This window comes from Drosophila navojoa, chromosome 5 (assembly GCF_054131105.1).
Source record: "Drosophila navojoa isolate 15081-1374.11 chromosome 5, UAZ_NAV_1.0, whole genome shotgun sequence".
In the NCBI taxonomy this organism is placed as follows: Eukaryota; Metazoa; Arthropoda; class Insecta; order Diptera; family Drosophilidae; genus Drosophila; species Drosophila navojoa.
In genome coordinates, this window is record NC_142893.1 from 4,575,769 (window position 1) to 4,590,945 (window position 15,177).

Below are 15,177 nucleotides of genomic sequence, written 5' to 3' on the forward strand. Positions count from 1 at the left end.
TTGGGGAGCCAGGTTAAATAGACGAAGCGCAGGTGCAGCCGGCGCCTAGAGAAAACGAAACTGAAACGGAAAATGAGAGCGAGAGCTGAAATGAGAAACGAGAGCGCGAGGCGCCTGCGGAAACCGAAGACCTTGAATTCTGATAACGGTTTTGTGTGTAAACAATGACACAGCGAGCTTTTCAGCTGCTTACCTAAAGCTCAGCGTAGCTAAACTTGCAAGAGAGTGAGAGTGTCAGAAAGAGAAAGAGAGCACGCGCGCGTAGGCCGGCATTTTGCTCTTGCCTTTTGTGCTGCGCATTCGCATTTGTTTGTGCTGAGACGCGTCGACGTGACAAGCAGAGCAGAGCAGCATGTATAGACGAGGGAGACTGAAAGACAGACGGAGACCGAGACAGAGACTTTGCTGCTCCAAATGTTGTAATCGACAAGCCAAGCTTATTGCAATAAATGTTATAAATCTTAATAAAAAACAAAAGTCAAAAATAACAACAACAACATTGAGGCAATGCAAATTAATAGCACGAAATGGGAAATCAACGAAAACAAACTGTAAGGCAACGTTGCGTGTATCTTTGGTTAGGCTAGCTTGGGGTTTTTGTAATGCGTTTAATATTTGTTGCTGGCTCTTGGAAATTCTTCTTCAATAATAATGTTACGAAGGCCGTCACGTTCGTGAGGCGCACCTGGCTCGGAGTCCCGAACCAACCGCGCAGGGCATCAATTAGTAGATTTTAATGTAATTTATAAGCCATACTTGGACTCTAACTCGGTTAAGGGCAGGCGATGGCGCTGGCGCTGCGTGCCAAATGGACAAATAGGTATCTAAACAAAATAGCAACAACAACAAAAGGTATGTGCAATGTCCACAGTGTGTGCATTTTTGCATGTGCAACAATGTGGCAATGCTTGGCAAACAACCAGCGATGAATTCCGCCAGATGGCGCTTTTATTTCCTGCATCTTTTGCCTCGAACTCAAAAACATGCGGAATTCCATTTGAAAAGCTCGACGCTCTTTAAATGGTTCGCTACATATCCAAAAGCCAAGTTAATTGCATGTTGATTTAGTTTAAAACACACACAAAAAATATAACAATAATAAAAGAGAAAAAAATTATTCGCCTCGTTTCTGATGCATGGGCAGAGACTGCGTCCGAGTTCCACGTTTCGCATGCGTGTTTCCGTTGCTTAGTGGGCAGCCCGTGGTCCACAACTTAAATCAATACATTGCATAACAAGGTAGAAATTGTGCGAAGTGCAAAATAATAGGCAGTAGTACAATCAATCAAACTGTGCACAAAATATTAATTAAATGCTGAAAAGTTTCCTACAGACAAAAGAGATTTGCAATTCATAAATGGTTTATATATGGCACAAATATAATATTGATTTAGTTTTAGTAGTAAGGGAACTTTAAATCTTCATTAGCCAGCTGCTCCATAAGGAAGTGCTGCATCACACCAAACGCAGACTAAACTCATATTAATATTCATTGCAGTTAGATAAATGCAGCCGCGTCTGGACTCCCTGCAGCATGCGTTTCAGGAAGTAGCCAAAAGCCGCAGACAGCAAAACTGAAACTGAAACTGGAACTGGACCCCAGTGCAAATGAAATGCGTAATGCGACGGGCAGATAGCGGCACCAGAGAGCGAGATAGACTGCAGTCTGAGCTGCCCATGGCAATGCCAGAGTGAAGTTCGACTCATGGCTTCCTTGCGAGCCGAGCCGAGACGTGTCGAGTCTTGGCCATATTCATGGCTTCCTTTTGCGGCGTCAAAGTCAGCGTGAGCCATGTGAGGTGTTATGGCAGGCAACGCATATAACGTTGACGATGATGACGATAATAAAACTCGACGCCAGCAGCCCCAGCAGTTGAGCCACTTTTACTTTTCGACTTCAAATTGTGTGATGGCGATTTGAGTTTAATTTGGTTTTGCTGCTCCTGTAGTTGTTACTGTTGTTGTTTATTGTTATTGCTGCTATTATTATTATTGTATTCATATTTATTCAAGGCACTTCAATTGGCCAGAGGCTGGTCTTATCATAGCAGTAATCAGTCAATGTGTTAAGTGCTTAAGCGTTAGAGCTGGTGTGTCTGTAGCTGTGTCTGCGTGGTGTTCCGGCAGGGAAATTGGAGCAACATTTGGTATGCACTTCCTGCACTCCACCTGATTTGAATGACCAACAGATTGCAGATTGCTGAGATTGTCCAATTGCCGCGTGGGCGTTTGCCAGTCAAATAACTCAGGGCGACAGCTTAAATAAGGGAGTGGGAGTGGCAGTGGGAGTGGCGCATTTCATTACCATATGTGCATGCCAATGAACCAGTTAAATGTATTTGGCTTTGCCACCTATTGCCTGCACCTTAGACTGCGATTGCGCCTGCACCTTTTACTTCCGATTGACACATGGCTTCCTGCTTGGCCAGCTAAATAAGCAAATGCCGATTTTTTTTAGGCACCGAACCACTTTGTCGCCTGTTACGCTTCCACACAGTTGACAAGACGCACCAAAGGCAAACGCGATCTAGTTGTGGTTGTGGCTTGCCGTTGCACTTTTATGGCTGACCAGTTTACTGTTATTTAATTGCTATTGATTGAAAGCTTGAACTTCCCTGAAAGGCCAAAGAGATTGCATTGGATGCTGCGCTTATAACACTTTAGTCTTAGCTTTAGCTTTAGCTTTAGCTTTATCTTTAGCTGCAACAGACTCAAGGTCAAGCGAATGCAATTCCATCGCGACCCCAATCGTTGTGGCAATAAAAGACAACGGCCACAAACCTGCCGGCGCACACAAATCAACTGTCATAGAAATTTCGAATCACGTCTCATTCAATAACAAAGCCTAACTGCATGAATTATGAGCTTATAGCCACTTTATGGGGACAGTCCCCTTGAGGCATTTGCATAAAACACTCGCACGAGCCTCGCACCTCTTTGGAAAGACAGCCAGACACGAGATGCCCGGGCGCCTTAAGCCTAACGGAAATGCACCTTTGACATAGCAGATTATAGCATGGCATCATTCAGTTGCAGCTGATCAAACTGGTTCTTTGCTGCGTTCGTTGACCGTTTGGCAATCGATTGCGCAATCTATGTGGCCATGACGTTGTATATGTGGCCAACGAGGAAATTGAATGTTCCAGACTTTGCCTGTTTCTTCTTTTTCTTTTTCTCTCCGGTCAGGCGGATTCTTCAAAGCATTCACTTGGCATTTAGCCAAGCGAGCTCTAATTCATGCAAATTTAATATGGCTTTGATTTTGAAGTATTTGCACACTCATTGGGGCGTTGGCAATTAAAAATAGAAATACAAACACTAACACACACATGTATATAACACTCATCTTCAACTGTTTGGCTTCAGTCGTATTCAGTTGGTCAGTCAGTCAGCTGCAGTCCCGCTTGCCAATTGTCGGACACATGCAAAACGGCCAAAGCCAATTGCATAATTACAAAGCGACTGTTAAAAGCAGTCGAAGAAAAAATATATGTGTTTCCGTTCAATTCAAAACGCCATCTTACACAGTCACTCCATTTGCATGAAATCTATTAAAAGCTATATTCCTGATAAACTGAACTCTCGGGTCAATTAGTTGTTTAATAAATGTCAATTACTGGATTTAAAGTTTTCTATTCAAGTTTTCTGCTTAAGTCTTTCGATGCGTGCTCCACATTTAAATAAAACTCAGCACGATAACCATCGGCTTATGCTCGCATCAGTCAGCTTTGAATTATGTGGCAATCCTGCCGCTGCACTTGCATTTATTTATCATAGGTGGCTAAATTCGCCAAGGAGTCAGGGTGGCACCTGACATTCAGATAAACCAGCTAGAACGTGACAAAAAGTGTTGCATACTATGGGGCTGCAATTAAAACTACCTATGAAATGTATTATATTACAATAGATGGCGCTACTAAATTTAAGGTTCAAGTCTCAGATAAATGTCAAGCAAAATTAAAGTGTAGCATACTTTTACTCTGTTTTCTTAATGTAGCATACTTTCAGGCCGCATTATTAATGCTATAAATTTATTATCATTTCAGCTCCTTCCAAAATGTTGAAAGGACATCTGTTTGAGGACCTTATTGGTATTCATAGACAATCATAATTAATCTGTATAATAAAATAAAAATATCACAATTAATGAATGTGCATTTTCATTTTTCAATTTTGCCGAATTTTCGTTTACTTCATGCGGAAACAGGTGCCCCGCAGAGTATGCAACAAAATCGTGTTTTTGCAGATTATAATAGTTCACCTTTCTATTAGCCATAACACGGCCAAATCCTTGCGCAGGACGATCGGACATGCTGCACTGGGTTTGTGAGGACGTTCTTCATGCACTCCCATTAACAAAATATGGGGTCATCTAAGAATCAGGGACTTGTGTTTCTTCAGTTTCAGGATGGACTGCCGGGAGCTACAAAATCAGTAAAAACACACAAAATTGTCAATATCCCGCAACCTACCAGGACGATTCGAGTGAATTTTTGCCAGCTGATAGATTTGGTGACCTCATTTCAGTTGACATCAATTTTGGCAGGATATGCAAGGATACGGCCGAGCTATACGCAATTATCTCCGTGAGCAAAAGTCCTTATTACTCAGCTGATTGAAGGACTTTTATCCTTCTGATTGCTAACTATGCATTAGAAGGATTAAGACTATATTGTATATAAAGGACGTGCCGATAGTCCTTCAAATGGCCAAGTTACAGTGTGCATTGACCAGTTTTCGACCATACCCCTTGCAAAAAAATGTGGTGAAATTTTTGGTGGAATTTTCAAATTCTTTGAATGCGAAGCGATAGTATTGGCTATTTGAAGACTAAAAATATAAGTCCTTCCAGGATATGAATCCTGGAATATCCTTTTTTGCAACTCAATTTTTTTTGTTTTGTTTTTTTAATAGCTCTAACTTGACCAAATCTTGATGGATTTTTATAGAACTTAGTGCATTAGGCTTGAAATAACCAACTGCATATATACACATGCACAGATAAACAGGATTTCTTATCAATCTTTATTATTTTTTTAAATATTTAACATAATTTAGGTATTTCTTGACTGACTTAACTACAAATGTATAAGCTACTGTCAAACCAATTCCGCGTGTGAAATTCCTTTTTTTTCGTTGTCAGATCTATTCCGTCGCAGCTCACATCTCTCCTTTCTCATTGTTTTAAATAAACTGAAACAAAATTCATTAGCAAATCTATTATATATAAATATTTACACAAACATCTACTTACACATTATATAAAGCAAAAACAAAAAACAAAACAAGTCCAGCGAATTTCTATGCGAAATTGGAGCAGCGGCTGTTGGCTACACCCATGCTCCTCCAAAGTTTTATTCATTAAATGCAAATTGAGATTCGTTGTCAATCATTGTATCATTGTTCGACCTCTTTATTTTTCTGTCTCTATTCTCTCCCTATCTCTCTCATTTCGCATATCGATCCAGCTCCACGCTCGTCTCTAAGGGAGGGAGTTAGGCTGAAAGGGAGGCGGGGAGGGGTGCGAGTGTATTTATTACAGCGCTTCAACGCAATTGCAGTTTGTTTACGACTTCCTCAAGCTGCATTATTATTAACCAGTTAGCAGTTGGCCGGCTCTCGACTGATACGCTAAATGGCCAATATGTGACGCTAGCTTTGTCATGCATTGCTCCAGCTGCGCCTTCCTTAGCTTTCCCGCTTTGTGCTGCACTCCTCCTCATCGACTTCTACTCCACTGCGGCGAGTAGCCGGTTTGTCGCTTAAACGTTTGACTGAATGTTGTTTTTATTGTTTTTCATATATTTTCATTTCATTTAAGTTTTTTGTTTTTGTTTCTTCAATATTTGCATGTTGTAATTTGTGTTATGCAGCTTCGCTCAGCTGTGGGCTCTGTGGGCGAGACAATGTGCAATTGTTAGCCGGGCAACGCAATTATTTAGTTGGTTGTTTTTTTTTTTTTGCACATTTTTAAGCCGGCCATAATCTTAGGTGGTTTGCAACGAGGTGTTTTCACAGCATCACTGAATGAGTGGCGTATCTACAATTAAAGTTTTATGAATGATAGCTAAATTTATAACGTTGACCAATTCACATTTTGCAATCGGCAATTATTAACATGGCCTAGAGAGAGGGGTTTACTTAGACCTAGCCAAGAATCTGTTTCTCATTACAAATGCAAAGTTAGAATCTTTCAATATTTGCAAGCCTCAAAGCGAGATATGAAAAGGCCAGTTAGCATTTGCTGTGCAGGAATTTCAAGGCATATGGCCAACACAAATGCTAACTATATCAACTGTTAACTGTTATTAATTACCTCTTTTTGTTTTGCTCACCGTTGGGCGCGTTCGCTGCCCATCGACTGCCTCTCAACGCCTTTGCGTATCGCGTGACCAAAACAAGTTTGTTGCCTGAGTCTTTTGTATTTCGCGATTTTCTTCAAGCATGTCTATTAATAGCTGCTGCCGCTGCTGTTGCTGCTGTCGAGATTTATGGGTTTTGAGTAAGCTGACTATGGTTGACAAAGCAATTTTTGGCCGCCTTTTAATTAATATTTCTCCTTGCCACACTATCATTGCGCCCATGTTACGGCTCTGATGTGGCGCGCACTTGCTCTGCTGTTGCCACATTTCTGCGCATGCGTTGACAATGTTTTGGTAACGACCTTGCTGCTCCACATCTGAAGCCGGGCTGACCCACATCGCGCGCGCAGAGATCAAGTTGGCGAGCCGTGTTGGCAGCAGTGGCATTAACTCTAGCTGATGCGTGCAACAACCTTTTCTTCACGCTTCGACTGCAACTCACGTGCTGCCGACAGCAACTGTTGCTGTCATCGTCGTTGTTGTTTTTGTTGTTGCGTTGTTGCTTTTTGTGTTTGTCTTGAACCTGAGCTGCCGCTAAATACAAATATAAGAGAAACATAAATAAATAAATATTTCAGGCATTTTCCTTTTGTTTATGATGTGTGTAAACAAAAGATTTATTACAAAAAAACATTTCTGGCATTATTATAACATTTTATATATATACATATATATGTATATAATTTTTTTTTGCTTTTATTATCTTTCTTTGCCTGTCTTTTTGCTTTTTTGTTTATCAAATTTATTTTTATTACTTCTTTTCAATTTACGTTTGAGGCCCGTTTGTTTGTTTTGTTTTTGTTTTCGTGCGACTGCCGCTGCCGCTGCCGCTGCTGCTACTGCTGTTGCTGCTGCTTGTGCAATTCAGAGGCCGCTGCTGCTGCAACATTTAAAACAAAAGCAACAATAGCAACAGTTGCCTGCCTGCGTCTTGCTTCACTTATGCGTAAAATGTTTGCTTGCTGTTGTTGTTGTTGCTGTTGTTGTCGTGGCTGGTTTTCGTTTCGTTTATGTTTTTGCTATTAAAATAAAATTTGAATTTGGCATGACACTTGCGCGCATTATATAAAAACAAAACGACGCCGCCGCCGCCGCCGGCTCGTTGCAATTTGCTGCTGATTGAAACTGTTTGCGCATCATTCAAAAAAAGGAGGAATGAAAAAATATTACGCATACGCCGCGTGCGCCGCATGCTGCGCGTAGGCGATACAATTGAGAGATTAGCCGCGCACTTTCAGTCGCTGTGATCACAGATCCAGCGGCTCAGCGGGCACTCGGACTAGGGCTAAGCAACAACAAGCAAGTTGATTGCGCTCAAGGTATAAGCAGCGACAGCAGCACCATTAAACAGCAACAGCGACAGCATCAATTAAATCGAAAACATTTACCAATTTGACAACGAGACAAAGACCGAGAAAATTAAAAAAAAAAAAAACCCCAAGACCTATTTTTTTATCATTTTGCATAATGCAACTTTTTACAATGCAACTCGTTCGCTTTTCAGTTTTCAGTTGGAAAAATATTTAAAACCGAGCGGGAAAGACAGAGACAGAGAGTGCATATGGCACAGTTCCATTGACATTGTCTTGATCTTGATGAGGTCTTAAGCCAAGCCTTGAGCAACACTTTTCGTTAGCAATGCCATTGACTTAATTATGATGTCAACTGCCAATTGTTCCCCAATAATTGATGATGACTTGTTTCAAGTAATGAAAAGCTCGAGTTGGGCAAACACTCAACCATAGCAGACACTTGAATTAAATGGAACTGAGCTATGTTTAAATTATGATAAGATAACACATCATCAAAAATTTAAGAGATTTTTGAATATAAACAATAAAATTTTTTACGAGGAAATATGTGTAGGAATGTGTCTCAGATGATTTTGGAGACAATATCTTCAATTAAATGAATTTTTTGCACACAGTCAGATGGGCTGATCTTAAATATATATATACACATAATGGAATCTTGCTTCTATTATTCTATTGTATATCTAGTGAATACATTTTAAGGATATTATATCACTAAATTTATGATATAAGTAAGCCGCCCATTTATCGTTCAGGCTTATCTAAACATGGGCGTGCCTTTTATGGGCAGCTGTAAATTTGTTAGCAATCGAAGTCATAATAACAACAACATCTCTCTCGTTCCTCATAAATGTTTTCTTGAACTCGAACTTTTGGTTTAGTTGCAAATTGTTGTTATTGTCGAAATGTTACCTAATCTTTGCAATTGTGGCAGCGTCTGGTATCCAGTTTTGGTAACAGCAACTGTTACAAGTTGCTTCCTCGGCGACGGCTGCTGCCGCTGCTGTCTGGCTGGCTGCTAAATAGACCTGCATGCAACTAGGTAAGCCAGGCGGCTGGCTATATGGGCAGCTGGGCAGGTGGGTGGCAGGGGGCAGGTGCTAGAGGGGCGTCACGTGTACAACTGATGTCGGCAGCAGATCTTTTTGGCACACAAACACACAGAGCGCGAAGTCAACGAGCGAGTCAATTAAAGCAACATGTTGCAACACAGTCGACCGAGTGACTTGGACTTCAGCTGAGAGCTGCAGCCGTAACCCTAAGCCAGCAGCCAGCAGCTAGCAGGCCGCAGCCCGCAGCCCGCAGCTGCAGCCACAGCCGCATTCAACATTCAACATTCAACATTCAACTTGAACAGGAAGTGAGGCGTTATTGTTGCTGCTTATCGGGCCGATGATGAGATGCTTCCTTGAGATTTATTTGGCATAAGCATCGGATGCACACAGACCCCGTTGTCTGATGCTGCTGTTGCGGCTGCGGCTGCTGCAGTGGCATTTGCAATTGTAAGCGCCTCTGCGGCAAGTTCATATGCATTGGCTTTGGCTCTTGGCCTCTCGATTGCCCCAATCGTGCAAAACTCACAAAAAACAAAAATAATAATACAAAAAGCCAAAAAAAAGCCCAAATGAAAAACTTGCCCATTTCAGTTAGGGTGGGAGGCGAGATGAGATGAGGTGGGGCATGGCGAGACTTATCTGAGGCCAACTTCCGCGTGTCATGAGGCCCGAAACTTTATGAGTTGCTTCTTCTCCAGTTAATGACCAGCTAATGGCAGTGTGACCGGAGATGGCAGAGCTCTTGCGCAATCGATGGACTGCGAAGAGGCCAATGAAAGTAAAAGGAGGACGATGCTGCAGAGGCACAGCGCATAAGCGAACCACTTGGGTGGCTTCCGAGTAAGTACTTAACACAATTAAAGATAAATATCGCAGTTGGTTTTTTACGTATGTTTTTTATTATTTTTATAATTTCTTTTTTTTTTTTTGTAAGTTTTTCGCTTTACATGAAATTTTGTACAATAGTTTACGATGTTCATAACAATATATGTTTAAGGGTTTCGGTAAGGTACATATTTACAAACCTTCAACGATTATTTGTGTGTATGTTTTTTTTTTTTACAATATTTGAGCTTCATTCTTCATTGAAGTTGAATTTCAATGGCAAATCCAAAAGGCCAATTATCAATTCTCATAACTTAGAGACAACAAACGCGCGCATGACTAATTCGTACACTTAAGATATAGATACAAGTGAAGCAGAGAGGGCAGATGAAATGAGAAGTAAACGGAATGTGTCAACAGAAATGCAAACGATTCGGGATGAGGTAATGCCAATGCTAGACTTAAGTATTAACAATTTGCGGCAGCCAAAAGCAATCAAAGAACAATTGCTTTTGGCCCATGGAAGCCAGGAGTGGGGCAGTTATTAGTTATGTATCAGTGCTGTCGCATAGACTTGCGAGATGTGAAGAGAGCGCCTGTCACTTAGTCCCAGCCGTGACCGTGGCTGATTGGCACCCAAACCTTTTCCCACACTGGCTTCCAGACCTTTTTCCACTCCTGCACTTTGACCTCCTTCCAGACAGGCACCTTCACCGATTGCCATTCATCCTTCCACGCCTGCTTCTTCTCGGTGGCCCAGACTTGTTTCTTCTCAGTGCGCCAGATCTGTACCTTCTCCTCTACCCATGTTTCGCGCTTCTCCTTGATCCAGATTTGCTTCTTGGTGTTCTTCCACACCTGCACCCATTCATCCTTCCATTCGAGTTTCTTGTCTTCCTTCCACTCCTGCACTTTCTCTGTCTTCCATTCTTGTACCTTTTCGGTTCGCCATTCCTGTTTCTTCTCGGTGCGCCATTCCTGTTTCTTTTCAGTGCGCCAGACCTTCTTCCACACTGGCTTCCAGATGAGCTTCTTGCGCCACAGATCGTGACTGGTGTATTCCCAGCCCTCGTGATCTTTGCCCAGGAACTTTTCGCCAGGTATGCCCATTTTCACCTGGGATGATCGAGGTTTATGTTTGCTGTTGTTTATTGCAATCGTTAAGCTTCTTTCTTACCCATTGTGGCTCGAACATTTGCTTCCAGTCTGCAACCTGTACTTCCTTCCACACGGGCACCTGGATCTCCTTCCAGAAGGGCACTTGGATCTCCTTCCAGACGGGCACCTGAATTTCCTTCCACACGGCCACCTTGGTGGGCACCCAAATGGGTTTCGTCACTTTCTTCCATTCGGCCACTTTGACGTCCTTCCATGCGGGCACTTCGCGCTCCTCAATTTTTGGCTTCTTTATGATTTTCCAATCAGGCACTTTCTCCTCTTTCCAAACGGGCACCTATTCAACATTTGGTTTCCGCTTTAGCTCTGATCCTGATCGCAGTGCTGATGTCAACCGCTAAGCTTACCTGCACTTCCTTCCATATTGGCACCGAAACCTTTTTCCATTTGGTTTCCCATGCCTCTTTTTTGATCGTCTTCCACACCTGCACCCAATCTTCCTTCCATGTTAGCTTCTTCTTCCACACACCCTCTGGCGGATGTGCGTAGGCTATGCTGAGGATAAGCGCGCAGCTGGCGCTGAGTAGCTGTGGGCGGCAGAGAAGCGCAGATAATCGATTAAATAACTTTTCAACTTGATGCTCTTCACTTTTTGCACATTTTGATGCATATATTATTTTGATGATTCATAATTATTCAGTATTTATATATGTATGTTTTTCACACAGAAATTCATTGATTATTTATAGGATATTTCAACACGGAATAATTTTGCATTTATCTGTCTGCATCGGTTTGCCACACTAACCAACAAATTTAGGGATCTCATGCTTGTAATCCCTGTACCACCAACAGCGCGTTAAAACAAAAGAGCTGAAATGTGCCTCCGATGAGGTCTTCTATGAACACTATTCGCATTTCCCTACATGCACATCTATTTATATTTTGAATGCGAAGCGCCAAAGAAACGCAGCGGCGTCGACGGCGCAGCTGCGCAAAACAGCAACAATTTGCCCAAAATACCAACAGCAACAACAACAATAAACAGCAAGCGGTCGCTGCAGCAGCGACGCCAGCAGCGACTCTTTGGTCTTTTGCTGTGCCTATCTGTCATATGTGTGTGTGTGTATGTCTGTGTGGGGACACGGTCGAGCCGCCGCCGCAGCCGCAATCGCTGCTGCTGCTGCAAAGCTCCCCCAGTCACAGTCACAGCTTCAGCTTGAGCTTTAGTCTCGGCTGAAAGCGTTCGTTTGTCGCCCAATGTGCAAAATGCACGCAACTGCTAACGCCGACGCCAACGCCAGCGACGCTGCCAGCGCCAACGAAAGCGAAAGAGCCGAAAAGAGAGTGAGAGTGTGAGTGAGAGTAGAGCGCAGCGCGAAGCTCAAAGAGAGCGCATAATGTCTGTTTGTTTTATCTTTCGTTGTGTGACGTGACGAGCCAAGCCGCCTGATGAATTGGTCTCGGACTGACGAAGACTGCTCGGATTTTCCCAAGGTAAAGCAATCGCAGCAGCCGTATATTCCAACATTTGACCGCTTGGTCTTGGACTCTTTGAAGTGTGCGTTGGCTGATCTCAAGCGTAAATGTGATGTTTTGGGGCCGAAGGTAGAATGTGTCGACGCGTTCACAGACTACTAATTATGTTATTAATAATGATGTACACAAGATTTAATTACCTGCTGACCGATACTCGATAAGGTCAAATAGGGCTGTGGGCGGTTGTTGGCTATCGGCTGCTACACTTAATGGTTAAATAGCTACGTGCGTGCACTCCAGACGACCTGTTTAACTCGGTTAACTTCATTTCAGTGACACACACAATTAGCACAGTTCGGTTTTGGCCTGCGATTCGCAAAGAGCAAAAACAACAACTGCCAACAGGCGTTTGTGTAAACAAAACTAAGAAACGCAACAACAAGCTGACCTTCGCAACGGGACGCAGCATGAAGACGTATAGCAATGACGAGGGCAATAACAGTAACACCAACAACACGCTATTGTTGGTGCTATTGCGCCGCTTCAGTGGCTCTGGCTCTGGGCTCTGGGGGCCATCTTTGTCTAGCACTAAATGGCATTTAACATTTTTTAGCATGGTAATAAGGTGCGCGTTTTATGACAGACCCTCAAGCCAAACATCACACAAATGGCCACCATATAGTTTAATAAATACACAATTAACACTTTCAGTATGCAATTTACAGTTTGTTAAAATGAATTCTAAGTGTGGTCGGCTTTCGCCAGAAGCATTTCGTCAAATGGCAAGTGTTGCCAGATCGGGTGTGTCTAAGTGCAATGTGCATCTCCTTGGGATTCGCATAAGTTATATGCAAAAACTATAATTGACAGTGTCCACAATATCTACAAAGTTTGCATTATATGCACAACAATCAACAGGGGTAGCAGCAGCAGCAGCAGCAGCAGCAGCAACCGTGGTTACATCACATGCGAAAATCAGCCAAGGAGCAGCGGCAGGAGATGGTGGAGCATGCATGAAATTGCAGTTGCGGCCTTCAATGCAAAAATGAAAGAAAAGAAGCACACAACAGACAAAACCAACTGTTGTTGGCTGGCAGCACCAACAACAACGGCAACGGCGACGGCGACAACGAGAAAAGAAACGGCGAAAAAAACCGAAACTTGAAATTAGGTAAAAATACACGACACAAATCAAGGAAAATGAAACAGATAATAATGAAGAATGTGCAACGTCAGCAACAATGAGAGCCAAAGCGTAGCTCGGCTCAAGCCAGGCCCAATCAGAGGAGACCCAGTCCCACAGTCCCGTTGCCACTTGACTTAGTTTTGTTTCGGCTTCAGCTGCGAATTGCACTGCCACAAAAGAAATGAAATGAAATTGAAATTGAAATTCCTGTAACGTGCACAACAAAAGCAGCAAGAGCAACAGCAACAATACGGTGACGCGACTTGTGGAGCGACTTTTGTTTGCATTTCAGTTTTTGTTTTGCTTTTGATTTTTGGTTACACAGTCGTCTGAAGTTTCTTTGATGCGACGATGTCGTGCACGCAGGCAGGCGCTACAGGCGCCGAAAAACACCTTTCGCTGTTGCTGGAGTCCCTGCTGATTGCATAATTAATGGCATCTTATTATTGATCTCGACGTTTATGTAGGTTATATGCATGGCCAAACATCTTGGCATAAGAAGTCGAACTAGTTTTATTCCCTCTTTTTTCAATGAGCGCCCGCAGCACTTGAAGGACTTTTATCGTCAGAAAATTGCCCATAAATAAAACTGCGTTACAGCCGTTTAAGCTTGGGAAATTATTTGAATGTCTATGTTAAAGTAGGTATGGTAGTTAAAGTAGCAAGTTTGTATTTTTATTGCTCATAATACTAGACACTTTTGTATGCCGTAAACCTGGCACGCCTCTAGACTAATATTTTTATCATTTCCTAAATGATTCTCAGTATGATCCAAGGCGTATCCAAAGCGTTAGAAACTATGAAATGATATAGCATAAATGTAGAGCACATTTACATTCCAATGAGTATATAAACTACCATTGCCCAATCTGTTTAATCGATTACACTCCAATTGGAATTACCTTGAAGGAGAAGTAAAAGCGCTTTATAGCCATTTCTAAACATTCATGGACTTTGTTTTCATGTGGATCAGGCCAACATTCAACTGGAATGTTACAACATAAACAAATTAAAGCGATTCAAACATGCTTTGGCCTTCAATCGTTCCCCCTTAATAGACGCTAATTCCAATTGGACACCAATGTGAAATTCCACTTTGACTCTCGTTAAGACCTCTTCCTGCAACGTCATCGGCATCGCCGTCGTCAGCGTCAATTGTAAGCGTCTTTGACATATTGCGCTTGTAATTGCTTTTATAGCTTGACTTGGCTTGGCTCGGCTGGCGTGGCTCGAGGCACATTCAGTTGCTCCAATTCGTTACATGACCGCACATCACTAAAAACCAAAACCAAAGCCGAAACCGAAGCCGAAGCCGAAACTGAAGCTGTCGATGGGGCAGGTGCGCATGGGTTGAGTGTTGATGGTAATGGTATTGTTACCACTCGCGTGCAGTTGACCCACATATTGAGCGTAAATGAAATTACAGCCTCCAAAGCAGATTTCTTGAAACTGTTGCCCCGGTTGACCAGTTGCATCATCCCATTTCGAGCCGTAGCCAATTAGGTGCGTCGTTTTGTCAGCGCAATTTTCAATTAAATGCAGCATTAATTGCCTGGCTACGTTGCAGATTTAGATGCTAGCTGCAGGTGGTCGAGATACATGACTTTTGACCATTTACCACTTGATAAATGAAATCGTAATCCATGCGATTAGCGAGCCGTCTGAAAAAGGTTCACTCATGCGTGTGCGTCAAGGTTGATCAGTGGAACAGGTTAACAACGGATCAAGACACAGATTCGCAACGTCCCCAGTATTATTTGTATATTTATGGCAATTGTTGTGGCAAACCCAGACAGCTGTAATCTCGGCCATAAAGCAGAAGCAGACGCCGAGATACGGCA

General features: G+C 42.7%; 1 protein-coding gene and 1 long non-coding RNA gene across 2 annotated transcripts; both read right to left on the reverse strand.

Moving 5' to 3' along the window:
* Window positions 1–5,260: 5,260 nt before the first annotated feature.
* On the reverse strand, window positions 5,261–13,749 carry LOC108654713 (uncharacterized). The gene is made up of 3 exons (XR_016196990.1): window positions 12,351–13,749; window positions 6,336–6,896; window positions 5,261–6,040 (listed from the first exon to the last, which is right to left on the reverse strand). It is a non-coding gene; the product is annotated as an uncharacterized LOC108654713 (long non-coding RNA).
* LOC108654711 (uncharacterized) lies at window positions 9,607–11,637 on the reverse strand. Its single transcript, XM_018106223.3, has 4 exons — window positions 11,480–11,637; window positions 11,079–11,258; window positions 10,733–11,008; window positions 9,607–10,671 (listed from the first exon to the last, which is right to left on the reverse strand). The coding sequence occupies exons 1-4, from the start codon at window positions 11,498–11,500 to the stop codon at window positions 10,159–10,161; spliced, it is 990 nt and encodes a 329-aa protein (XP_017961712.1). The 5' UTR covers window positions 11,501–11,637; the 3' UTR covers window positions 9,607–10,158.
* Window positions 13,750–15,177: the final 1,428 nt, after the last annotated feature.